The sequence below is a fragment of the Gymnogyps californianus genome, chromosome 3 (genome assembly GCF_018139145.2).
Source record: "Gymnogyps californianus isolate 813 chromosome 3, ASM1813914v2, whole genome shotgun sequence".
NCBI classification, from domain to species: Eukaryota; Metazoa; Chordata; class Aves; order Accipitriformes; family Cathartidae; genus Gymnogyps; species Gymnogyps californianus.
This window is the reverse complement of record NC_059473.1, coordinates 12063116-12089563: the sequence shown is the minus strand read 5'-3', so window position 1 is coordinate 12089563 and position 26448 is coordinate 12063116. Positions and strand designations below refer to the sequence as shown.

The 26448-nt window shown below is 40.1% G+C and overlaps 1 protein-coding gene across 5 annotated transcripts in view; it reads left to right on the top strand.

The window, feature by feature from the left end:
• EHBP1 (EH domain binding protein 1) overlaps nucleotides 1-26448 on the top strand; it is a 229139-nt gene that overhangs the window by 40816 nt on the left and 161875 nt on the right. For all 5 annotated transcript variants that reach the window (XM_050894523.1, XM_050894522.1, XM_050894521.1 and 2 more), the window contains exons 4-5: nucleotides 3714-3809; nucleotides 13132-13185. In XM_050894523.1, the coding sequence (XP_050750480.1) occupies nucleotides 3714-3809; nucleotides 13132-13185 (150 nt within the window). The remainder of the gene's footprint in view (nucleotides 1-3713; nucleotides 3810-13131; nucleotides 13186-26448) is intronic.

Sequence of the window (26448 nt, the reverse complement as noted above, 5' to 3'; positions counted from 1 at the left end):
ATGGAGCACTGAACATTTTTAATTATCTGGCCCTGTAAGTTGCTGATTCCGATCTATTTTTAAAGATTATTCCCTCCTCATTGGAACCAGAGGCCAAAACTGCACAGGTATCAAGTCTGTGTTTCCAGTTCAAGCACAGCAGAACAGTTGTGATGTTCACAGCATCGCGTATGGTAGATTGCAAAGCAGACTGTCTGGATTGTAACTGCTGCTGTTTGAGAGAGAAAACTGGGGAAAGATCTCAAAACTGGGTAGCCTGAAGTGCCCGTGCAAGTCTGTAGGCTCACATCCACGTCCTTTCTTAAACAGCTTTCTTCCGCTAACAGTCATCAGTTTTGTGCCAGAGCAATACTGTAGGTTGGACAATGTCGTTCACAGCCCTGCTCTATTTATAGGGTATTTCAGCAACCCCTCCTGTAGCTCCTGTTTCCTGATTTAAAGGAGCTTCCATGCTACATTGTCTCCTCTCATTTTCCACTGGCAGAAAAAGGGAGGAGTTGCCTTTCTCCTTGAAATGCAACAGAGCATTTCTGCTTCTCTTTCCAGGCCATGGCTCTCGTCCCTTGGATTTAAGAGATGAGTCCAGCAAGGGGAGGGCTGTGGGTGACGCACCCGCTGCTGGCGGTCGCTTCTGCTTAGCTGCTTCTGTTGCCTTGGCTTCAGAGACAAGGAGAGACGGCTAGTGAAGACTAGTAGGAGATAAGGAAAAAGTGGGTCTAGGAGGCACAACCCAATGGGAAATCAAGTTAGAGGTGAGGATTAGGGTGGAAGTGTACTGTGCGGATGCAGTGCCTCGCCTTGGCTGAGCCCTGACAGCAATGCCCTGTCTGGAAGCGTTGGCAATTCTGCTGTGCAAAGGTGGCCTGATCCAGCTCACATATCAAAGTCAAGGCTTGTGATTTGGGAGTTGAAAAGGTTTTTTGATACAGGCCAGATGTAACTTCAAGAAACTGCAGCACAGAGGTCCCTGACATGAGAAGTATTGCATTAGAATAACACTCTTCATGTTAATTTTAAACTATTGTCGTTGTTAGCCCTTCCTCTGTGTTTTCCCCCCTTTGCTTTCCCCTTTCCCTTTCTCCTTCCCAACAACGCAGATGTAGTTTTGATGTTATCTTTTTCTGTCACGCTGTTTGTGTGGTGCAGTGTTTATTTTTCAATGCCAAAGAAGGATTTAATAACATTCAGCTGATCACAGAACAGCTTTGCTTTAAAAGCTCATTAGCTGGGGCTTGTCTCCTGGTTTTTGCTTTCTGTGACATGCCTGTCACAGTGACAGAAAATCATATATCCGTGTGTGTGTTTATTGTGTCTCTCTAACTCTCCTGGTGGGAGGCAATGCTGATAAAGGGCTTGAAGTAAAGCTTTGCCTGCACCAGTGAATGCTCATTTTCTGGTTTTTTTAATAAATGGAACAAGTGATCCTCAGCTGAGCAGGCTGTCAGTGCCTGGACTTTAGACATCAAAAGTTTGACATAATTGTCAGTATTGGCCAAAACCAGCAGGAAAGCGCAGGTTCCAGACACGCCATGGGCTCCTATTAGTTTTGTGAAAATTGGTATCTGGAAAGAGGATGGGGTGCCCCTATGGAGAAGCTGATTTATCTTACAAGATGCTACACGAGGACAGGCTGGCTGGCAGGTGAGCATGTGCCTGGCTCTGGATCGCTGCCTTGTCCCTGCAGAATATCCCCATCAGGCAAGGTGAGAACGACAGGGGGGACTGTGGGTCCTGTGGAAGGGAGACGCAAGCTGGAGCTTGAGTGGCTGTGGTAGGGATGACAACTACTGTGGTGTGTTTTGCTGCTCACAAAATATCTTTTTCGTATAAAATACACTTGTGGAGTAAAGCTATAAACAGTGTTGTTTGCTCAGTTATTCAGAAATTCGTCCAGGCCTGCTTTAGAATAATGAGATTGGGCTGAAATTCGTGGAGTTAGAAATAGTAGAAATTGGGTTCTTTCAAATTGCTCTTTTTTAAAATTCCTTTCTTCAGATGCCCCAAGTCATGTTATTTAAGTTTACTCTGCAAGCACAAAGCATAGAAACTTACTGAAATTTCTAATCTAATAATCTAATTAGGCATCTTTGGGAGCTTGGGTTTTAAGCAGAACACCAAAGATGGAAAAACTTGTGATAAAACCACAGGAGAGCTGGCAACGTTCGGCAAGAAAATAAAAATAATGGGATGGAAATGAGCGTGCTGTGCATGTGTAGCTGCGGAGGCAGGCAAAGATCTCTTCTCTGATGGCTATGCAGGCTGGATTCTGCCAGCAGCTTCCCTGTTCCTCAGCTTCACATCTCTTCCTAACTCCTCTGCCTCTCCCTTCGTCCTTCTTCTCTTTGTCCCTGCTGCCTTAGCAGTTATTGTCACCTGCAGTTAATCTGCAGACCTCTGCTTTGTGAGGACTGAGGGATTAAAGTAAGAGTGAGTCCACCAGAGGTACCTGTGATGCTGCAGGCTCCGGTGAAAGCCCAGTTGAATGCAAGAGGGCTCATGAAGCAGCAGGCATGTGTGATGGGGCTGTCAGATATGAACCTAGCATCTGGAGTACACGCTGCTTACAGCACACAGCAGCAGAGAGTTACTGCCTCTATGTGATTGAATAGGACTGTTTCGCCATCTTTGTCTTTCCCCCTCTGGTATAGCAAAGTCATGTTTAAAGTTGTCCAGGTTACCTTAGGGTACCTGAGAACCTAAGGCACAAGTCCTACTAACCTTATTATAGCAAAAATTTGTTCTGCTAGGCAGTCTTAATCTGAAGTTCTGACTGTTGGAAGACGTATAAAACTGCAATGAGTAATGCTCTAGAATTAAAAAAAAAAAAAAAAAAGCTGAGTTAATTGGCTTCAGATAACACTAAATAGATTGTACGTTCTGTCCTGATAAAACTTCCGCAGATTTCTAATAACACCCCTGCTCCTCAGCAGTCGCTCGTGCATCAGCATCCCTCCCTCATTTGTCTTACAGCATCACAGAATGGATTAAGTTGAGCTTGGAAAAAAGCATACTTATTCCAAAACAGAAATGCTTGCACATGGTGTTTTTCAGGACTAGCTGTTAAAATGTAAATACAGACCATACATCAATCCAAATTGATACTCAAAGGTAGACAAGTTCTCAGTCTATTTAACTGTTGGTTTTTTTATTATCTTTTCTAGGTGTAGGTACCCCAGCATATTAATTCTTAGGAATTTAAATGTTTTAGTGGCATTTAATCTGTATTATAAATCATTGTTTTCACTTTTTTTTTCTTAAGTAAAACTGTCTTTTTGCTCTTTTTAGGTGTAAATGTGGTTAAGCCTGCACTATGTGCTGTACTTATGTGTTCTTTAAATAAAAGCATTCCTTCATCTGGATAAAAACAAAATAAAGCTCAGATTGCTACAGAAGCTCTGGCCTTACGGCCTTAATTTTTTGCAAGGCTCTGAGTGTCCTGACCTGTGCTATGTACTTAAAAAAACCAGAGTTTAGCACCTTGTGAGGAACAGCTTTAGTTTAGTGGGGAAAAAAAAGCCTGCTAGTGGTCTGAGTTTCCTTACTGTCATTCCTAATGATGTCCTTTATAGTGTTCAGTAGAGTCATAGGTTTAAGAACACAGCTTTTTTGGAGTCAGTGACATGTTACTTCCACCTGCATGTGCTGGGTCTCATGGGAGTTGAGTCAGCACTTTTATGATGGCTTTAAGACAACTGTTTCTTTTCTTCCTTTAGGCTCATAGCTGGCAGCCTGGAATCAAGAACCCATACCGCGGGGTGGTGGTATGGCCTGTTCCTGAAAATGTTGAAATTACTGTGACACTCTTCAAGGTATGGTTTTGTTGTTTTTTTTTAAAGCATAATCTTTCCTATTTCATAAACAGCATATGAAAAATTCTGTTTGGAAGCATCAGATTATAATCACAGGGCCTAATCTTGCTGGGTTTAAGTAGTTAACTGCACAACCTTATGTCCCCAGCTCAAATCCAGGAGAGAAGGATGGTCTGTTCTCTGCCAAAGCTTACTTTTGTAGTTTAGTTAACACACTGAAATATCCCATTGAGCTGATTATGGCGAGTCATTGGCATAGAATTTAATACATGTGTAACTGCGCACGTAGTACATGTGTAAGGGCTTGGCATGGGTTATAGTCTGGTTGGTTTTCTTTAAATACTGTAAGCCAGAAGCTGTCAAAACACAGCCATTTCTAGACTTCCTTGTTCAGTTGCAGTGCAGTGACCCTATTTCTTATGCTATTGACTAAAACAGAATCCAGCTCTTAATTTCGCAGTATTTAGTAAGCCACACAAACATCACAGTACTTACGTGATTGCAATCGTAGGAGTGCATGTGGAGTATTTTAGTAGTACAGAGAATTATAAGCTTTTATGGGGGATTTTTTTTTTTTTAGGAACTGCATTTGTTCTATTAAAAAAGAAGCTTATTTGTGTGGCTGCTAAGCAGGAGGAGAAATGGATGGTTATGCTAGAACTTATTTCCCAAATATCATTGGGCAAAGCCCTTTCTGCATAAAGATAAACAATGCAGCTTTGCACGTGTGACAGTGTATGAGGCTGCCTGGGAGGCTGAAGATTTCTGGGATTTTCATTAGATTACTACTTTCTTGTTCTTTATTCTGGTGTCTCCAGCTACACTCTGGTTGTTCTTATTTATAATTGCTCCCTTTACAGCTTAGGGCAACAGTAACATACTTTTTTCTAATTAGTAATATTTATATTTTTTTGTCTTGGGGACTTCTCTGGGTAACTGCTTAGAAGTGGCTTCTGGTTAGCCTTAGTATGTGAATTTATTACTTGGTTCATTAAGCCTAAAAAGAGGGTTTCTCTCTCTCTCTTTTTTTTTTTTTTTTTTTTTTTGTCCTTGGGATCACCAATGAACAGAAACTTCCCAGGTTGCCAGTGATGCTAACTATCATAAATTTGTCTCTCTTCTTAGCAGACACATAGTCTTCAACTGAGGTTCAAAAGTTCACTAGCAAAATTTGTTTGCCTTTGCATGCTTCAAGGGCCTCTACTTGGATTAAGAAGTTTAACACCATTATGTGACTACGCTGCGTGTCTGTATAATCTGAATATGATTATGCAATGCAGTAAATTTATTTAATATTTTTAACATTTAAAGTGAAGCAGAAATGTACACAATTCTTGATTGTGTATGTGATCTTATGTGAAGAATGAGAAATTAAGTTTCTTGTCGTTGCAGCTGTGTGAAGCTGTGGCTTTGGAGTAAAAGTGTCTCCCATCCTTCTCCTGCTATGCCACACTACCTCTTTAATCCTATCTGCACCTCTTTAGAGCTGTGTTATGTAGCACAGCACAACAACCTTGTAGTTGTGCCACTGAGAGTGAGGGCTAGGACTATATAGTGAGGGGAGAGAAGGGCCTCTGGAGCTGGTGTTAGGTATTACTACAAGCTTAATTTTACCCAGCACTGTGACTCTGCAGGCAGATCTGTTCACTGGACTGCCTCCTCCTCTTCCCAGAAATGAGCCTGCCTGTCGCAAGAGTTGTTCTGGAGGAGAGGAAGGAGCGTGAATAACGCCAGAGGCCGTGCCTTCTGGGAACAGTACACACTGATCTCTGGAGGAACGAGCACAGGCTTTTATAATCAAAATATTGAGATCAGGCAAAAAGCATCATATTGTCAGGCAGCTTTTATGTAAATCTGCTCTAACTGATCCTCTGGCTTCTCCAACAGAGTGCCTGTAAGTGGCCAAACCCACCTTTTTCTCTATAAGGATATGCAGGTGTGGTACAGAGCAGTGCTTTTTGAGCAAGCTGGGTAATGCACCAGGAGCACTGTATCTGTGCAACACCAGCAGCCTGCCTGGATGAATGAGCTGTGAGTGATACGTGATTGCAGGCAGAATAGGTGTTAGCATAGTTTAGGCTGTGCCCAGTCCTCTGATGTCTCTGGCTCAGTGCTACAGCGGCACTTCAGCTGTAGTGTGGGATATGTCCTAACACCTGGAGAGCTGGCATTGCTGTAGCTGGTACATTCTGGGCAAAGACAGTCAAAAAGAACTAGCTTTTTTTGCACAGCTGATGCATTGGCTGGTCAGCGCTAGAGTAGTGGGAAGGGAAGTATGTAATAGCATACTGTGGCAGCCTTTTTGGGAGCTGACTTACGAGTCAGGTATTTATATCGTTCCTCCCTCTGGAAGGAGGGAGGCGAAAACACTGAAAGCAGTAAAGCTCAGAAAAAGAGACTGCTCATCTTGCAGTTCTGTCAAAGTCCCTTTAGGAGCCACTCCCCTGCAAAGGAGAGTGAATGCTGAATGTTTGGCACTTTGTAGTAAGTACACTTAGCGTGGCGGTGTTGTTTAACAAACAGTAGTTGTCCCCTTTCATTACAACCCGAGAAGCTAAGGGAAGCTGCTGACTCCACATCCACACTGGCAGAGCCCACTGATGAGAGCAGATTGCTCCAACAGAGCTTTGTAGCAATCACAGATAACAAATTAGCACAGGGGTGCTGTTTGAAATAGAAGTGCAGGGAAGGGAAAGAGCGGACTCCAGAATAGACAGCTACATGTTTTGGGAAATGATTCACACAGTAGTGGCTGTGCATTTGTAAGTGGCTGTTGAAATGTGTTGCTGGTAGGATTAGGAGATAAGTCGAGGTTTCAAGTGCTGATGAGAATGTTAAGAATATCCTCTCCAGTAGTCACCCCTGGACACTTCAGAGCTGGCTAGCAAAGTGCCCAGTGTGATCAGTCAACAGATGAGATACTTTGCATTATCTGCCCATCCCTATTTTGGGTGTCAGCTTGTTTCCAACAATATATTTGTAATTCTTAGGCAAGCAGAGCTAAGTATTGAAGAGACTATAACCTTCGTTTAGAAAACTTTCATTTCAAATAAATAAAAACTTTTTGTTTCATTTCACTTAATTCTGGGCTGCTGGTAAAATTTCATAATGCTCTGGAGTCGTGTGGGGAAAAGCATCAAATGGATATATTGATTCAGCTTCCCTGGACTAGCTCTAGTTCCTGCCCATCCAGCCGGCTGAAGTGCTAATTACATAAAAAGTTCCATCTGTTCTGAAAGTTTAACTTCTTCCTTTGCCACGCTCTACGCTGATGTTTGGTTATGCCTTGGGTTTTTCAACCAAAATGGGGAGAAAGAAACATTGTGAAACAATAAGCCTATTGTGCATTTTAAGTCCATGATTTGTCGTGCTTTCATGGAAAGATCCACAAATGCCAGAAAAGCTAGCTGAATTCCCATTTTTTGTTGTTTCCATGGATCCACTCCAGAAGTTCATTTTTAGAGTCCCTGCATTAGCGAGGTTTAACCATCATATATGAAAGCTTGTATACTTTTACGTGGTTTTATATACAAACATGTACCTGTATCAACTGAGAGAGACTTTAAATGAGAAATTTTCACTGCCAAGCAAGCCCAGTGTTTTTAGCAAAGCTAAATTAACATCAGTTGTACTATGAGGATTTAAATTGCAACATCATTATTTTCTAGCTTAAAAGCAAAGTGAACTTCCCAAGCAGAAATGTTTGTTCTTCTGGAGTAAACATAGACTTTGCTTCATTGGATTACAAAAAACACTTGTTTTGTCGGTAATATACATGGTTTATCACATCAAGGTACTATTGCAACAACAGGGAAGATTATCAGCTCTTCATTCCAAAGTTTGAAAAAGACATTTTTAAAGGTATAGCTTTCTAAGCACACAAAAAATTATTTATGAGTAAAATAAGAATAAAACAGATGATAAAAGGAGACTTGTATTGTTGAAAGTATTCCTGTCCCCACATCTCTCAGAATAAATCCCATATCATCTTTCTTGAAAGCCTGAGTCAATCATGTGCTTTGATTATGGTGCAGTTAACTGGCCATGCACTAGCAGGAACACTGCAGCAGAGCCAATACCTTGTTTCGGGCAGGGGAACCAACCAAACAACAAACCAAAACCCTTCGATAAAGCTGCTTCCCAGAAGCAAGGAAAAAATCCACGTTCAGAACATACTTGTTTGAGTTTAGGAGAGACCAGTGGCTTGACCAGACACTATGGAGAATATTCCATGGAGGGAAAAACAGCCCTGTAGATAAGACAAGATGTTGTGTGTCAGATATAAAAATCTTAAGCTCAGGGAAGTGAGTATATTGGCACACTGAAAAATTAAATATCCAGGGCTAGTGTGGGGACTAATTGTAAAAAATATATTTAAAAAAAAAAGTCAGTCCTTGTTGCCTTTCTAGCCCAGAGGCTTTACAGTAAAGTGTGAGCTGTTGTGAGCTTGGTGTGGTGATGTACAGGGACAGTTCTGCCAGTCTGCTTAGAGCTCCCTGCTTTCTGGAAGCTCAACAAAAGCTGACCAGAGTTGTATGTGATTTTTCTAGACTAATCAGACCTCTGTAAGCAGTGTTGAAAGCGACAAGAATTGGGTCAAATTTTGAGTCTTCTGCAGCTTCAAACAGCCAAGTGCAAAAGCTGAGGACAGATGCTGGAGTACCCGGAGCATCTGCTATAGGTCACCGGTAGAGGAAGATCACAAACCCTGTTGTCATTTGATATGATTCAATATGACAGTCCTTAAGTAGTTATTCCCCAAGAAGAAAGACCAGAGATTAAGGCTGGTATGAAGTGATCTAATTGAAAGGCAAGCTTCAAAAGCCAGGAAAGCTTAGGGAGGAGGCATGGGGGAGGAAGGGACTAACAGTCTGAAGATCTTCCCCACCTGCTCTGGCTGCTGATTAGGAGAAGGAGCAGTCCCTTGTTTGCTGATATGTCTTTCATTCCTATTACAAGAGATACAGCAATAACTCTGAAGATAACCTAAGCTATTGGAGAAGGGTTACCTTTCTTCAGTCTCCTGAAACCACCTTATACACTGCAGAAAGGATCGAGTCCTTGACAAAGCTCCTTGCAAAATGGGCTGATGATGGCCTGATCAACAGAGAACAGCAAAATGTGACAGATGCATTCCTTCTTGCTCTTCCCCTGCCCGAGCCCAGAAGAGTTGTCTGTTTTCGAGTAGTTGGTACGTGGATGGGCAGAATGGGGTCACAGAAAGAAGCTCATGGGTGGGATTGCAGAGAAAAGTTTGTAGGACTGAGCTTGTTGAGGGCCAGCATATCTCTAGAAAAGTAGTTAACACAGTTACTGGGAAAAAGTGAGATGGGCTAGGTTTTCGTTGGTGGACCACTGTGCTCTACCGATCTTGAGAGTTGGAGAAATGATTAGCTGAGAGTCTCACTGTAGGAGAACCATAAGATGATGTCCTGTCCTTTGCACAGTGCCCTAGTATTGGCTTCTCACCTGAGCATTTTGAACACTAAAGTCATCTTACCAGAAAAAAAAAAAAAGAAAAAGATTAGGGGAAAAAAAGGCTCTAAAACTTAGTTGAAGATACTGAAAAGGAGAAACAGGAAAATGGGGCCCATCTCTTGATACTAAGAATGATGATTCTTTTTTACACAATAAAATGTGGAGGAACAACTAGCCATTCAATCCATTTGCCCAAATACTCACAGTTTTCCATTCAATCCATTTGCCCAAATACTCACAGTTTTCAATTCAAGGTAAAACCATAATGAATGTTGAATAGAGTGTAGTTCTGCATCTGTGGTGTGTTGGTAAAGAAAATAAGCATTATCAAAAAAATGGCTCTTGCCAACTCCCTTTGTGTTACAGCGAGTTATGAGGCAGTTTCAGGCTGAGAAAAATACTGGAGACAGTTTGTTCCTTGAGCTTTTTAGGTAATTTTCGTTATCATTTGCTTTCAGGAAGGAGGATGGGAATGAGGTCTGTTTATAACTCTTGTCTTTAGGTGTTTCCAGCTGCGCATTTTCAGTGATTACTTGTATCTGCTTGCAGGTGAGGTGAGGTTTTGTGTGCTGTGTTATCAGGGAGGGCTTTCATACAGTGAAAATTTTGAAGGCTACTATAACCGTTACTCCTAGGGTTATTCTTCTTTGCAATGGCATTTTTTTTTTTTTCCTAAAGAGTAGTCAGCTGTATAGTCCTCAAATCATAGTTTGCGAAATTCATCGCATGAGTTTTATGTGGGAAATGAATGGAGAATATGGGTTAGCCAGTGAGGGAAGTGTGTGTTATGGTTTTTTTACTGGTATTTACCCTCTTCAAATCCAAAGATGAAAGATTAGCTAGATTTATAGAAACATCACTTTTTATGGAGACCACACATGGAAATGTTAGCCCAAAGGGTGAAATGGTGGTTGCAATAGAAACTGTGTGCTAACTATAATCATGCAAGTATCTGTTAATGCTGACCACGTACTAAAGTTGTAAGTTAGCTAGAAATAGGACTATACATGCTGCTCCCTGGGCTTCTAATAAAAGCATTTTAATGAGAAGAGTGAAGCCACTTAGGTGTGTGTTGCAAGGAAATGCTGAGGCTTATGTGTATAAGCTTATTCAGGGTTTTCTGTTTCTAGAGGCATTTTAAGACTAATAAGAAATGTGCCTTTAAAAAAAAATCTGGATTTGTCTTTAAATCTGAAATGTCTTACACATATGCAAAGTGTCCGTATCTTAGCATATTTCATATTCTCTGAACTTTTGGTAAGGCTGTTCATTAGAGAAGTCCTTGAAGCTTTTAGTTTTTATTTTTTATTCTGTGTAGTTGGTAGGGAGTTTGGGGATAATACACTTGCATTTATTTTTCGAAAGCATTCACAATTTGCTTTCAAGGGCATGCTAAAATGTTGAATATGAAGAAGACTTTTCATTATACAGTATTATTTTGCTCTATCAGATTATCAGAAATACTCAGCAGAGCACTTGATTCTCTGTAGCCTTCAGGGGTGTGAATCAGTTTTATTGCCATTGATGGAAGAGCTTTGTTTTTCTTTATAGATTATTGCCTTGCATGAACAAAACGACGATTGTTTTGTTTGTTACATGAGATAAAGTACTGGGCCCTGACTTTGCAAGCAGTTTTAGGTAAACCTGCAAGCTTGCATTAATAGCTTTTGGGAGAGTTATGAAAAAAAATTGAGCAGGATGAAATATTTAAGAGTTTAGTCACTTATTGTGGAGTAGCTTATTAAAACATAAAGTGATTAACAATCCTATTAAATCTCATTATGTCATTTTATGCTGTATCAAAGGAAGCAATTAAACAAAAGGGTAATTGCCCCAGGTTAATTCTTGAAAATCATAAGTATTTAATAGCTGGATTACAGAAAATTATATCTTTAGAATTTATGTATGTCGTGGTTTAACCCCAGCCAGCAACTGAGCACCATGCAGCCGCTCACTCACTCCCCTCACAATGGGATGGGGGAGAAAATCGGAAGAGTAAAAGTGAGAAAACTCATGGGTTGAGATAAAGACAGTTTAATAGGTAAAGCAAAAGGCACACGCACAAGCAAAGCAAAACAAGGAATTCATTCACCACTTCCCATGAGCAGGCAGGTGTTCAGCCATCTCCAGGAAAGCAGGGCTCCATCACGCATAACGGTTACTTGGGAAGACAAACGCCATCACTCCAAACGTCCCCCCTTCCTTCTTCTTCCCCCAGCTTTGTATGCTGAGCATGATGTCATATGGTATGGAATATCCCTTTGGTCAGTTGGGGTCAGCTGTCCCAGCTGTGTCCCCTCCCAGCTTCTTGTGCACCCCCAGCCTACTCACTGGTGGGGTGGGGTGAGGAGCAGAAAAGGCCTTGACTCTGTGCAAGCACTGCTCAGCAATAACTAAAACATCCCTGTATTATCAACACTGTTTCCAGCACAAATCCAAAACATAGCCCATACTAGCTACTGTGAAGAAAATTAACTCTATCCCAGCCAAAACCAGCACAATATAGGATACAGAAAACCAGCAGATATCGTGCACTTTATTTACATAATGCCACAAACCTGATTAATATGATGGATATATAATTACATCATCTGATATTTACAAGTACATTAATTGGAACATGGAGATACCTCAGTATAATTTTGTATGTATCTATTTGCCCTTTTATCCTTATGGCTAACGGTACAGTATGGTTTTTACACTCATTTGCAGTATTTAAATTATTCTGATTTAAAAAAAATTTCTAAATAGATTTATATATCAAAATAAATCATCTGTTTTGACGTAAGTTGCTAGTAACATCTTGTATTTTTTCAATGAAGGCAAATGCTGATTATGGGGAAGTGACATTTATGTAGAAGTGTCTATAGCATGCAAGTGTCAGAGGCAAAGGAGTAATTGAGTGGTTTCCTATAACTAGAAATAATAGGATAAAATTGAGGTATAGCAAAATGAGGCTTCATGTCAGAAGAAAGCCTAAAGCCACATTCTCTTAGTCTGAGAAGCTGTTTTGCAAGAGGAGTAGAAGTTATTTTGTTACAATTGGTCAGAACTAGGATTGGATGATAAATTAATGATATTTTTTTATGAAGTATTTTTTAAAGTAGGATCCTTGATAGAGGCATGAAGGGGATGACTTAATGTCTCCACCATTATTGTAATTTCAGATAACCACAATACAGACTACACCACTGGATTGAAAGCTCATGAAATTGGAAACAATGCCCAATATATGAACCTGGTTATTTATCTTGCTGTTGGTGAAAATGTTTTTTGATACTTGCGTGTGATGTAATAGAAATGTTGTGAAGTAAGGATAGGTATTTAAGAAATTTGCAGTAAAATGAGGTACTGTGCAGAAGCCATGACCTTGGATTTCCACTCATGCTGATGGAGTCTGGGCACAAGGAGGTTGGGGTGATGGTTTTGATGCTTGCTGTAGGTGTATGTTTTCTCACACCAGGTGAGAGCAGTGGCTTCCTCCACTGTTCTCTGCAAGATGTAGTTTTGTTGTGTTTATTTGGGAGGTGGAACTTAAGAATTAAAGTGAGGTTTATTTGTTTTTTTGCCCTGAATGAAAGAAAATAGAATTACAGGCTTTTATCAGAATCAACCTCATGTTTGTATCTGTAGGAGTCTATTAAATCTTCACTGGCAGTTTTACACCAATTTGCTCGTCATCTTATTGACATCCGTTGAAGCCTACATCCCAGCTAAAATATTTCCCTCTGTCATCTTCAGTGGGTAAAAATATTTCTATGAGCATATGAAAATCTTGGCTGAGTTGCAATTTCTTGCACCTTGGATTGTTTTTAGACTTAAGTTTTCTGGTTTGTTTTTCTAGGATCCCCACGCTGAAGAGTTTGAAGACAAAGAATGGACATTTGTCATAGAGAATGTAAGCTGGAATGTTGTTATTTTTTTTAATATGTGTAAGACTTAATCTTTTAAAAGATTAAAGGGTGTCCAAATGCTGAAAAAGGCTTGAGTAAAATTTGAGCTGCTGAACCACAGTAAAGCCTTGCTCTGTAGTAATAAAGACTTATTAAAATACCTATTGTTATGTTACAATTAAAATACAGGAGAGGGGAGTACTATACTACACTGCTTAAATTCCTTCCCTGTAAGTATCAGTCTTCCTTGCATTATTTTGCGATGAGCAATGGAGTAAACAAGTTAGAGCTGGGTTATGACTCATTGTTTTATGGGTTATGACACATTATTTTTCTATGAGCAGAGGAGTGAACACGTCAGAGCTGGGTTATGACATCTGTACATCCCAAATGGCAGTGCACCCTTCCTGGTTTCAAATGCTGCTCTTTAGTGAAGAGCACAGTTTCATCACTTGCATTTTATAGGTGGGTAAATTGAGGCAGGGTGGAGAGGCGGGACCGGCCATGGTCACCTAAGCTAAGAGCAAGAGAGTCATGACATGCCCCTGCTCCCTGGGATCCCAGTCTCACTCTCTCTGCGTGGGGGAGCCGTCTTGTGTGCCCAGTGAAAACCCCAAAGGTGGCTCCTGTGTATCTCTGACTTCTCTGAGTCAGGAGCTCCCAGAACTTCCCGGAGAGCTGCGCTCCTGCGGGCTGTACAAACAACACGCTTTACCAAACAGCAGGGCTTAACATTGCATAGAGCAAATGCTTCGTGAAGTACTTTCTTCCTTTCCCTTCTCTGCATTGGGCTGCAGCTTCCGCTCTGGGGCTGCCTGGGCTGAAAAATGGGGGAGCTGCTTTACTTGGAGTTTCCTTGAAGAGGAAACTAGTTTTTGAAATACATTTAAAAGGACTGTGGTATCAAGACAGTGTGTTTATCTCTCAGTAATATAGTTTCGTTATGGACTGTTTCTCAGTAACATGATTTAATTTTTATTTATGTTGTTTTTAAACAAAAAAAATATTGCTCTTTACTGTGTCGTAGTAGTGCCACACAGCACTGAAGTACGGGGAAGCAATGGAATTTGCACGTTATCTTTTTTGCCTAAAAATGCTGCTTTTTCTTGTTGATATCAGAAGTGATTTGGATGGCCAAAGCTAAGGTTTATTCTGATCACCAGTGACTGAACATTTAAAAGGGCTGAAAGCAAAGTGCTTAATTTATACTTTTGTTTTTAAATGTCAAGTTTCTATTTTCGTTTGTAAGACTTATGAACACAAAACACAGTTTAGTTACTGTTTCCTGGAGTTTCCTTTTCTTTCTCACTTAGTTTATTTTAATCAGGGAAGTCTCTATCACCAGTTGTCACTGTACAAGTTATTCTGGATAAAACAATGTCAGTGTGTTTCTCAGCCAACCCCTCTGGGTATAGTTGGCTTTCCTGTGATGTTGCAGCAGATTTTTTTCAGAAGTTTATAGTGAGCATGTAGGCTTCATGTCCTGCTTTATAACACATTGCTTTTTTTCACGTCGTCATATGATATATAGAGGTGGCAGTAGTACAGCCGCTGCATGCTGTTCTTGCTCTCTGCCTCAAATCTTCTCTGAGCTGCAGTAATGCTTGCAGGGTGGGAGACTGCTTCGGTTGCTGTGCCCCAAAGCATGCAGCCTCTGCCAAAACAGATGTTAATGGTTCCAGTATATATTGGTGATGGAACAATCTTTTGTTATGTGCAAACTTATTCTTTGCGACCTTAATTATGCCATTAGTTCATCCCATAAGAACTGCCCAGTGGTCTTTGGTAGGTAGATATTTATCCTTCAATTAGAGAATATATAAATACTATCGTCTGAATAATAAATTTGATAAATAGTTTTACTGCAAAAATTATTGAGACCTAAAGCAACTATAAAACTGGTTGGTTTTAATCCCACCCCCACCCCCCTTTTTTTTTTTTGATGAAACACTACAGAAAGCTGTAGATACTGCCAAAAAAATCTGGTCTGTGAATATACTTGAAAATATGGAGAAACTCTTTTCCAAGAGTAACAGCTCCACTTAGTGGTGGATGAAAATATGTTCATCTGTTCGAGCAAGTCACAAATGATCAATGGCTGGCTGACACTTCAGAGCACAAACCACCTGCTTGTTCAAAATCTGGGAGCCGGGGAGACAGGAGGTTGATGTCTTTCCTCCCTAAATTGTTGACATTTACCCCTTTCAGGTTTAACATATAGTTTTCCTGGTTTTAAAGGAACATATTTGTCATTGAACCTGACAATGATAGGTCACAAGAGCAGGGACATTTACAGTCCTTTGCAGGATTTTCCTTTTTGTCTAAGTGTTCTCTGCACTCAAAGGCTGCAGGGTTTCCCCTCCTCCTTGGTTAGCAGGGCTCAGAATGCAAGCTGCGTTCTTTGTATATTTACTGCTAACTTTCTTGTCTCTAATTTCATCTTTGTTTAACCATACTCTGTGTAGTTGATTATCTGTTTTTTCTTCATGAGGCAGTTCTTGGAGTTGTCTTGGTTTTTGTGCTCGTCTGAATAATAATATCAGATGTTCAGATTGGCTGTTGCAAGTTGGAGAGCAAGAAGTTCATAGCTAAGAATAAGACTTACCCATCTGTGGAGAGGTAATAGGCTTTCAAAATCTTACAGATTGGTGTTAGTTTATTTTGCCTATTCAATTTAGAGAACAAAGACTAGTTGCGTTCCATTCAAAAATATAAGCCACTTCCTCTAGTAAGTGATTTTTCTCTCTCATTGCTCCTACGGGTAATTTGAACATGTGCTGTTTCCACATTTAGTTCCTTTCGCTGTCTGAGCTCCAACTTCCAGTGTTAATTTTTCCAGCATTAACTTCTGATTTCTTTCATGAATTGCTTTCTCAGGGTTTCTAGTGTACCAGTGCTCAACAAAGAGCTTCCGCGTGGCAAAAGACTCTATAGGTACCAGGGAAAACTCTCACAAACAGCATTAATGCCTCCATCAAACTTTCTGCGGGGTTTCCATGCTCTCCCATTTAAATCAAAGAACAGTGCATGTTTCTAAATACATCTTTGTCTTTTAGCAGTAAAATAGTTTTCAAGTGAAGTGGCCTGTGCTGGGGCAATCATTAAGTGTCCCCTCAGAAGTGCCAGGAGGAGGGCAGCTGATGAGTTTTAGTCAACTTGAAATGAAGACTGCATCTCTAAGTTCAGCTGACCTGAAGTTTGGGCTATGTTTCTTGATCTCTGCAGATTGTCTAGCTAATGGAAAGAAGAAAGGGACAGGAGGGACGAGTGGAAGTTTAAATTGGTTCAAATATGTTGAAGCTTTCACTGGATAAATTACAAGAACTTTATCTAAAATAAAGGTAGCTGAAGCGATGGAAAAATGTCATTTTGCTTCCTAGCATGCTCAAAGCATGGAAAAGCACATAAGAACATCCATTGAGGACAGACCATCACATTTGCCTGTTTGCTGACAGCTTTGTAGACAGCTACCTCCTACGTTCTTAAATGATATTGAAAAATTCATAGCATGTTTTCAGAGGGTAAAAGATTTGGTCTATGAAACAGCTTTTCCAGTTTTTTGTAGAAAATGTTTTTTGAGCCCAGATTTATATCTCTAATAGCTAATAAATGGTGTACTAATATATTCCAAGGTTCATAGTAGACTTCTCAATCTTCCCTCCTGTGCCTTGTGTTTTACCTTTGTATATAGGTAATTCACAGGGCCCAGGATTGTGGTGAGTGAACCCTTTCCAGTAGCATTGATGTAATCAAGGCACTGGCAATCATTGCTGTATCCCTGATACTAACCATATTCCTCTTTTTATGTGGCAGGCCTATTAAAACATGGTCTTTGCTAACTACAGAAGAGGACATCCCAGATGTACTAATTTGGCAGACGAATGGAGAAATATGCTGCACCTGGTTTTGAAGCTTTGCTCATAGATTCATCTAGGCTGGGGCTGGAGGCAGCCTCGCCTGGCCTGTTGCCTCAAGGCAGCATCATTCCAGGCAAATACTTGCCTAAACTGTTTTTAAAAGCTTTTTAAGATCGGATCCCTGCAGTGTCTCCAGGCAGCCTGTTCCAATGCTCCATTGTCCTTGCTGTTGGGAATTGTTCTGGTCTAGATCTCTGTTTGTACAGTTTAAGGCTGCTATTTCTCATCTTACCAATAACAGCTATGGAGAACAGATTCGGCTTTCTGTGTGGCTGGAGGCTCCCTCCTTTCTTCTCGCCTCTGAGTAATCAACCACAATAATGTGATAGTGGTTACACATGGGATTTCATTTCCCTTGATTGCATTAGCAGATCATTAGTGTTCTCTAAGGACTCATTTGTGTGAGTGAGTGTTCAGTGTCCTGCTCCGCTTGCGCTGCCTGTTGCTTTCAGGGATGACCAGCGCCCGGCTCTGCCTGCACACCATCACCTGCCTGGTGAAGCATTGCCCTGAACTTGCAGGCTGTTCTTGTATTGAGATCTTGGAAATTGAACTCGCTTCTGCATCTGTCCTTTCTAGAGTCTTCCGAAATGTTTTGACGACCATTTTAGACCACTGTTTTCTAATGGTGCCTTTTTGAATATTGAGGTAATGAATGGTGAAGAAAACCATGCCAACCTTTCAAGTTTGAAAGTGATTCGTAAGATGTCAGATGTACATCCTTCTGTGAGACACATCCATGCTTCCAGTCATTTTTTTTTTATACCTTAACCAATACGGGTATTCTAAGTGGTTTCTCCAGGAAAATATGTCCAACTAAGCTGCCGAAATGAGAAGAAAGGAGTTTAGAGTTTGCTGTTCATGCTAGCCTACAGCAAGCAGTTACAAAGAATAACAAGTTTAAGCTGAAAAATGAGATCTGACTTTTCCTTCTGTCTGTCGCTCTTGCGTAACTTCAGGAACACTAACCCAAAAAGAGTTCTGAACTAGCCTCTGCTCAAATGTGAGCAAAGCCTCAAAATGAAAGAAACATTAGAAAAAATTACAGAACATTTGACATAATCTAGTTTAATTTTATTCGTACAAGTGCATTGTTTTGTGGGTTCCCTCCCCCGCCGTCCCCGAAATTCTGTATCGTGGTTGCTTATGATGATTTCTCATTTTGAATGCCCTAAAGCATGTTATATCACTCACAGGTTGGGAGAGATTATTTTTCTCCCTAAAATGCCCATCTGTTATTTTTAGGCATGACAACACAAATAAAGGTGATAAATAATGTGAAAGTAATGGGAAAGAGAGGGTGGATGGGATGTAGAAATGAATTTGTTTCTAGTCTTAAAGGTGACCGATTTTAAGTACAATAAAATGAGGTATTAGCAACAAATTCAGTTTTCATCAGATACAGCTCTGAATATGTTGTTTTCCAAATGAAGCTTTTCAAGAAATAGCTCGTTTGAATTTGAACAGTAAGTAGCCCAGAATTTTGGTAGAATCAGACTTTTATACTGGATGTTTAAATCTCTTTTACTACAGCACTGCTGTGACACTAACTTCATGAGAGCAAGTTCTGCTTTACATCAGAATAAAAGCCCAAGTCTAGATGTCAAATCTTCCCACCTGTTTCTGGAAATAAATGTTGGGAGGCAAATGCCAGCCTACTGTAGTGAATTGAAATTCTGTGTACTGTCAACGCCATTTGCAGAAAGAACCTGGGGAAAAAGACTGGCATACGGAATAAGATGATTCCTTATTTGCTGATCAGTTGCTATACCAGAATTTATTACAAAATCTTGGCTATCTCTTCTAGTGCATCTTGGTAGCATGTGGAAGCTTAAGTTTAATTTGGCTATTTGCTTTATTTAAGAAAAAGTAATCAAAAAAGCTCTATCATTTGTTTTGTATTTTCTGCTTGAAATAAATTTTTGGCTTAAAATAAGAACCGACCAGGTTAGCCTTTTTCTGAATTAAATGTCTGCATTTAATACATTTAGAATAGGAAGCTCATAGTTCAGACATGCTTTCCTGGTCCTTTAATTCCGCTGTCATATTCTGCTGTATGTGATTATGTGAACTGTGACTGTCTGTCTGTGTAAATTAGTCTGGGTATTCTGGTCTAGATATAGCTAGGAATTAAATGCTGCTTTGTCAGCCATCTCACTCTTGCTCTGCTTTAAATGTAATAGAGAATTGGAAAACGTGTTTTACTTTTAGTTTTTGCTAACATTAAATATTTAGCACTTTGTTCTAGTTGAGAAATCTCCGAGATTAGGTTTTTGGAGCAAAACTTCGGAAATCGTTGTCTTGATTGGCTGCTCTGGCTCTGAAGGAGACAGGGTAGGAAATCTGTCTAGGAGGCCTGATCCTGTGTGTTTTCAGTAACACGTTGTTTCTTGTGTGCATCACGATGATGTTACTGTGCAATTTTAACTAAAAGTAGAACACAATCAGAGGCAGGGTCTCGGCTTTGGTAAGGAGTGGGAGAGGGGCCTGTGCACAAAGCGAATTACCCTGGTTTAGGGTAGATGTCCGGGAGTGGGTGAGTCCCCTGTCTGTCTGCACCGACCCTATGGGGGGTCACTTACTTAAACAACCCCCTTAGATTAGGCACCTTCTCTGAAAATTACAGAAGATAATGGGAGCGGATTGCACACTTGAGTTCTGCTGGAGAAATTTTACACCAAATGCTGCAGGACAAGTAAATTACCACCTGTATTTAGGGCACGTGTTACCTGAGCAAGGCAGGAAAGACTGGGAGGTTTATGGGTGTTTTCCCCTCTGTATGGCACAGCACACAGAGGAGGCACCAGCGGGCCTGGATTGAGGTAGGCGTCGTGAGGGCAAGTGCTGCGTAAGCTTTTCTGAACAGCTCTGTCAATTCATTTATATTCTGACCTGCAGCCACCCCCGTATCCCCAAGCAAAACCTGCTAGTTGCTTCAAATGGTGTTCACTCATGCCGTACTGCTGTCTGCAATGGACATTCTACTTCTGACCAAAACAAGACTGTGCCCATATCCCCTGAAATTAGGGCCACCACTAATCCTTTTTATCATTAATATGTAATAATCTATTAAACCAGAGCTGTGAGATGACAAAAATCTTATCTAAATGAGAATTTTAGATGAATTGTTGAAAGAACTTTTAATATCTAATTAACTTTTTACACTTTTAATACCTTATTTATCTTGAATCAGTAAAATAGAGTATGAAATGTGAGTCCATCCAACTCTTCTCTACTGTGTTTTTTCAAAAATAGTTATGAAAATTTTCTTTTGTTGTTTAATCTTTATCTCCCAAATGAAATGCAGTGCCCAAACTGTCCTTTAAATAATGTTGTTTCTGATGCTGTGTTAATAACTGCACTAAGTGAATCTGTATCAAATACAATTTGGCAGATGATATGGCAGTTTTGAAAACTATATTACAGCATTTCAGTTTAAAATTTTCTAAAAAAGGAGACATCTTATTTTCTGATATTTATGCTACAATTACACGAGGTGGTCTCGCAAATGGAAGATGGAGACAGGAGGCTGCTGGGCGTTGGGCAGAACAGCCTGGGTATTAGGCTCTAGCTTTATAAGCTCAGTAAGTGCGGTACGCTGTAACATTTACAATGGAACGAGTTTGATGACATATAATTTATATGGTTATTATTGATTCACAGTAGTAAAGTACAACTGTTTTCTAAATTGCTAGAACCATTTTGTTTAGGTTTTGGGGGGGAGGTTATTTCCTGCTAGAAGAATGTGTCCTATAGATGAGCGTACTGTGCAAGGCAGCTGATGAGAGTTGCTATCAGTGGTATTCTTTGCCAGCTGGAGGGAGGAAGCTGATAAACAAGGCAGACAGCTTTGGAAACAAACCTCTAATACTACATTAGGCATGTTTAAAACCAGCAGTGTGTTTCAGCCACTCTTAGCATATGTTTATTCATAGAAAATCAGCAGTAAAATATACTTGCCAGTGCACACAAGAGACAGAGTCTGCATGAGGTCGTTTCTCTTTCAGACATCAAATACGGAAGAGTGTCTTGGTAATTGTTTTACAGTGGGGTTCTAATCATACTCTAGGCATAAGCTTGAGCCGAGCAACTTGCCTTTTAATAGAAAAGTATTTGCTTTTAAGCTTGTTCAGCTTGCCACTTTTTTTTCTGGTTTTATGTGTCTGAGTGTGTTTTTACATTTACATACAGTCACAGATATGTGTTTGCTCTCAGTGCAGTTCAGAATATCATTATGTAAAGTGCCACTGTCTGGGGCAACATTATGATGGATAAATCTCATTTTTGACCTGGTAGCCATACGGTGTTAAAACAGCATATGTTGCAGCCATGTAGTACAAAATATTCAGTGTGGAAAATGGAAAAAATGGCAATGCATTTAATGAAAAATATTTTTGACATAAGTCACCTTCAAAGGCAGATAATCTGGGAGTCCAATTGAATATGTTGGTTGATTTGACATAATACCTTGCAATTGCATGTGCTCAAGGTACGGAAATATGTGTCAAAAAAGAATTAAAATATCCATTATTGTGTAAAATGTAGCTCTGCATTAAGTAACTGGATAGGATTGTACATGCAACCAGTCGTAATTTAACTTGGAGCATATTATCTAAAAATAGTGGCCACCAGCAAAACAGTAGCCAGCTGACAGAAAAATAAGAGTTCTAGCTTCCTGAAAAACCTTTGTTATTAGGAGAACCATCTGGCAGTGTAATAGCACCGAGTCTTACTGCCCTCAGCCTCTTATCTTTGGTTGTTAGCTGTCTTAATACAGTTTAATATAATGGAAATTAATTGACCTCCATAACTTAATTGATGCCATTTCATTCACCTTTTTTCCCTCCCAGCATATTCTTCATTCTGAATTGATACTGCACCGTCATATTGGTTTTTTTCATGTGAAGTTTCTCCTTTCTCATTGTTTTGCATTATCTATATCTGGGCCAAATTGCTTCTTGAATCTTGACAAGCAGCACAAATGGACTTTTTCTGGTTTAGCTTAGGTGTGGTGGCAACCTGAGACTAGGCTGGAAAAATTGTGTGAATAAAATGGCATTGAATAAAGTGCCATAAAATGACATCTTGTAGCTGTTCAATATTTCTGTGGTTCCACGTACTAGCATAAGTATAATCTTAAACTGAATTTCTGCCAAATTCGTGACCCATACAACGTTGCAACCCTGAGCTCAAAGGTTGCTATTGTGAGCACAGTGGTCTACACTTAAGCAATGTTTCTTACATTTTCCACTGGCCTGAAAAATAAAATGTAATAATATACCAAACATGATTAATTTAAAGCCTGAAGATGATACAGTTGTATGTTATGTTGTGCTGTTAAATAGTAATATTTCTGCTTCTGGTGTGTTTTCTGTAGACCAGAACTGACAACAAACCAGACTGCCCTTACTGGAAGTGTAGCAGGTTGGCAGAATGGCAGGCTGAGCATGATGGACGCCAGGCTCTATAAGTTTGTTTTAATAGCCTGTGTTGCACAGCCTGAAATACGAAACTGCCAGGTCTGACTCTGAGGACTTTGCCTGCTAAAAATAAATAGACTTACTGGTTTAGTTAGTTTTCAGAGATTTTCTTTAAAGGCTCTTGGTTTTTGCACATAGTTTTAATGATTTATACCATAAGAGCATTTTGCTCAGCAAGGGATGAGATGTGAGAAACTCTCTAAAGCTTTGCTCCCTAAAGCAAAACAACTCCATGAAGCAGTCCCCAGTCACGGGAGGGCACGGCACAAAAATCAAAAAACATGTACAATATTTACTGAATGAGAAGTGATGTTGAAAATTACGTGAAGAATTATCTCTCTTAATTTTGTCTGTAAAGTAGATCCCTGAAATGGAAATTAATTATATTTGCATTTTTTCTGATGAAGAGTGAGAAGTTACTTGGAATGAGAGATTTGTTAGTGCTTTCCATGTTTAAAGTGCTAAATAAATTCAGAAAAGAATACAAAAAGAACATAGAAATCAACTGCCATCAAAATCTGTCTCTGACAAAACTGTATAACTTTTCACCTCTCTTCCCCACCCCCGGGTGGTTGTTTTTTTTCCCAACCCTGCTATTCTGGTATTCTCTGTCCTTTAATATATCTTTCCCTGAAAATTAGAAGCACAAGACGCAAGACACGGCTAATGTTGCTGCATAAGGAATCATTGTCTGCAATGGAAAGGTGAGACCAAGGGAGCCTGTATGGTCAGGTAATGTGGGCAGCAGGGAATACAGGAGCAGAGAGAATGAGCTGTAGCTGGGCCAAAGTGGAATAAGAGCAAGGGAAACGCTCTCGCATAAGTAGCTCCGGTAAGTGCCAAAACCTCAATGACAGAGGCATCGAGTGCTTCTTTCCAGGAGCAGCCACAGGAAGGAGCGTGATGTGTTAGGGGGGATTTTGTCTATGTATTTGTCAATGAAAGGACAAAATGGAATATTTGGAAAATAACCCTAAAAATCTGTCAGCAAAGAATTTGTATAAAGTTTATGTGCTTGTTGTTCCATGAGTCATCTGTATAAATCTTCCCCATAATTAATTTTAATTCATATTATATAACTTTAATTATATATTATAACCAAAGAAACTCATTTATTAGGAAGGATTTGAGGTATTAAATAAATAGACTGCATAAATAACTAGTATGGACGCTGCTGAGGAAGGGTATTATCTCAAAGGACATTCAAGATCTGTGGAACAATTTGGGTGTTTCACCCGGGCTTGGTGAAATAGTTCTGGCTTTAATGCAGCCTACTCCATCACTACCTCTGCATCCTTTCTCTGCAGTCTTTACTTCAGATGAAGCAGCCCTCTGCTGCTTCATGGAAACCAAGCTCTTTCTCTCTTTTTTAAATTTCTGTATCTTTTACATATTGTGTAATACTTCGGGAAGTAGCTTAGTGTCTTTTTGGTTTGGTTCTTGGTGATTTCTTTTTTTTTTTGTTTTCCTACCTCTAGTTCAGTCTTTGGAAGTTTATGTGCAGGTTTGCTGCGAAGGGTCTGTATTGCAGAATCAGGGAATTTGGCTGACCTACTAAAGTGAGCAAGTGTAAGGGGAACATGGGGAAGGGTGAAGTCAGCTATGAGTGAGAACATGGGGAATGTTAAGGGCTGACTTCTTGCTGCATTACAAATTCCAATTGTCTTTGGTCCACCACACACGAGTGTTGCTTTGCAGTTGATGAAAATTCATTATTGGTCTTCACACATGCACATTGTAACTGTATGCTTCCTCAGAGCGGCTGTGGTAGGCATCCCAAGTTATGACTGGTTGCCTGAGCTAGCAGCAGGTTATGTAGGCAGACCACATGTGGGAATATTGCTGCTAGTTTTTGGGCAGATGGGAACGCTCTCAGAAAATTTGGACCTCATTTGCCTTGAGCATTTCTTCAGTGTGGACATTTCTTTGTCACTAGCACAGGAAAAATATGGTTGAAGTTACGTCCTTAAAGTCGGCGGTTGTGCTGGTGTGGTCATGGCTGTTCAGCGCTTTATACTTTGGAGCCAAACCCTTTCAGAAATGAAGAGAATTCTGTCTATCTTCAACTACATTCGAATCACATTTTCTTGATATTTTCTTTGCAAGTGCAAGCTGGAAGATGTTATTTTAAGTGATAGCTGAGTTTCTGGAAGTCACGGTGTGGATGGCCATGATCTGGTGAAACACAACTGGGTAATCTTCAGTCTCATCTCATCCCCACCAAGCAAAACTCTTCTGTGTCCCATGGCATGTGCAAAACTTTTCTCCTACAGTAGCAATGTTGCCACAGTTTTTAGAAAGGCACCATTCTTTTTCATTGGAAAAATCTGTCTCGGTGCACTGGAAAGTGGTTTTTGGTTTAGTTTTGGTTGGTTGGTTTTTACCTGCCAGGCAAAGGTGAATTGGAGTAATGGGCTGTGGTTTAGAGCTGATAGTATATGGATTAGAAGAAAATGGTTAAATATGAAATGGATTTTGGCTATGAAGTATTTCATCTGGGAAGGCCAATTTTTTGGGTCAGATTGAACGCTTGTGGCAAAAACCAATCTATCGAGTCATCTTTATTTCAAATTGCTGAGTAATGCTGAAGATACTCATCACTGTCATTGCAGGGAAGAGCTCCCACATCTGCAAATTGAGTATGAGTATAGATTAACAAGTAATCCGTAACTCAGTTTGATTTGAAACTGGGTGTGGTGGCACAAGTAATTGTATTCATTCTCCCCGTCTTCTGTAAACCCCCCATCCTGCAGCACCGTTCTTGTCCCATTGCTAGTTGGGAGGCTTTTCAGAGGTTATTAAGGCCGTTCTTAGCTTGTCCGCTTGTGCAGAGTGATGAGTAGCTGAGCATGCAACGGCCGAAACAATCCTGGAGCCTGCTGACCCATACGGCGAGAGACAGGGATGTCTCCTGCGTGAGGGTGCCAGCTATTAGGCTGAGCCTTAGAATTTAGAAGGAAAGAAATGAAATCGTGTGGGACCACTGTCTCTCAGCATCTGAATTTTCCCGAAAGCTTTAAATTATGGCAGAGTTTAATCCACCCTGTATAGTGTCTCCTGGTGAAACCCCTTGCAGAACACTTAACTTTGCATAATGCAGGTAGTGTGCTACAACCACTTGATGGCACCCTTTGATTTGGTACATACCTCATTAGCCATAGCATAGTGCAGTGTAGCTGTAGTATTTGTAATGGAATAACATGTAAGAACTAAAGACTGCAAGGTATCTGGTTAATGTAGAGATGAAATGAATGAAACAGCAAGGCTAAGCTTTCCTGACCCTTCATGAGAGAATAGATGAAAAAAGGAAGAATAAGCTATTGTGCCGAAGGGAGATGATGAAATTCAAGATCCACACACATAATCTCTGGCTCAGCCTCTGAAATGTTAATCCCTGGGTAGAATTATTTGAGCTGTAGATTGCAATTTATCATCAAAATGGCACTGTGTCAAACAATACTTCTTGTATGTGTGATGTTTAGAACTATCCAATTTTAATATAAAATGGTTCACAGAGCACTGTCTAACATTTAAGTAGCAACTCGTTAAGCTCAGGATGTTTTTGCTCATTTCTGTAGACCCATGGTAATCATGTAGAGTTATATTCCATAGATTGCTCTTAGGGTCTTTTACTAGCCATATGGTATGTTTTAGGGAGTGATCTGTTTTGATCTGAGCAGTGACAGGTGATGGGACTGCTTGATAGTAATTGTAACACAAAGTGGTCCGGGATGTTTATTTTGAGGTGCTCAGTTAATTTTTACAACAAAGAGATCTGCCAAAAATTTGCTGATGGCTTAAAAATCCCCAGGATTTGAGATTAATGTTTTGCCAAGTTGTGTGAACAATTATTTTGAGGTTACAAAAAATA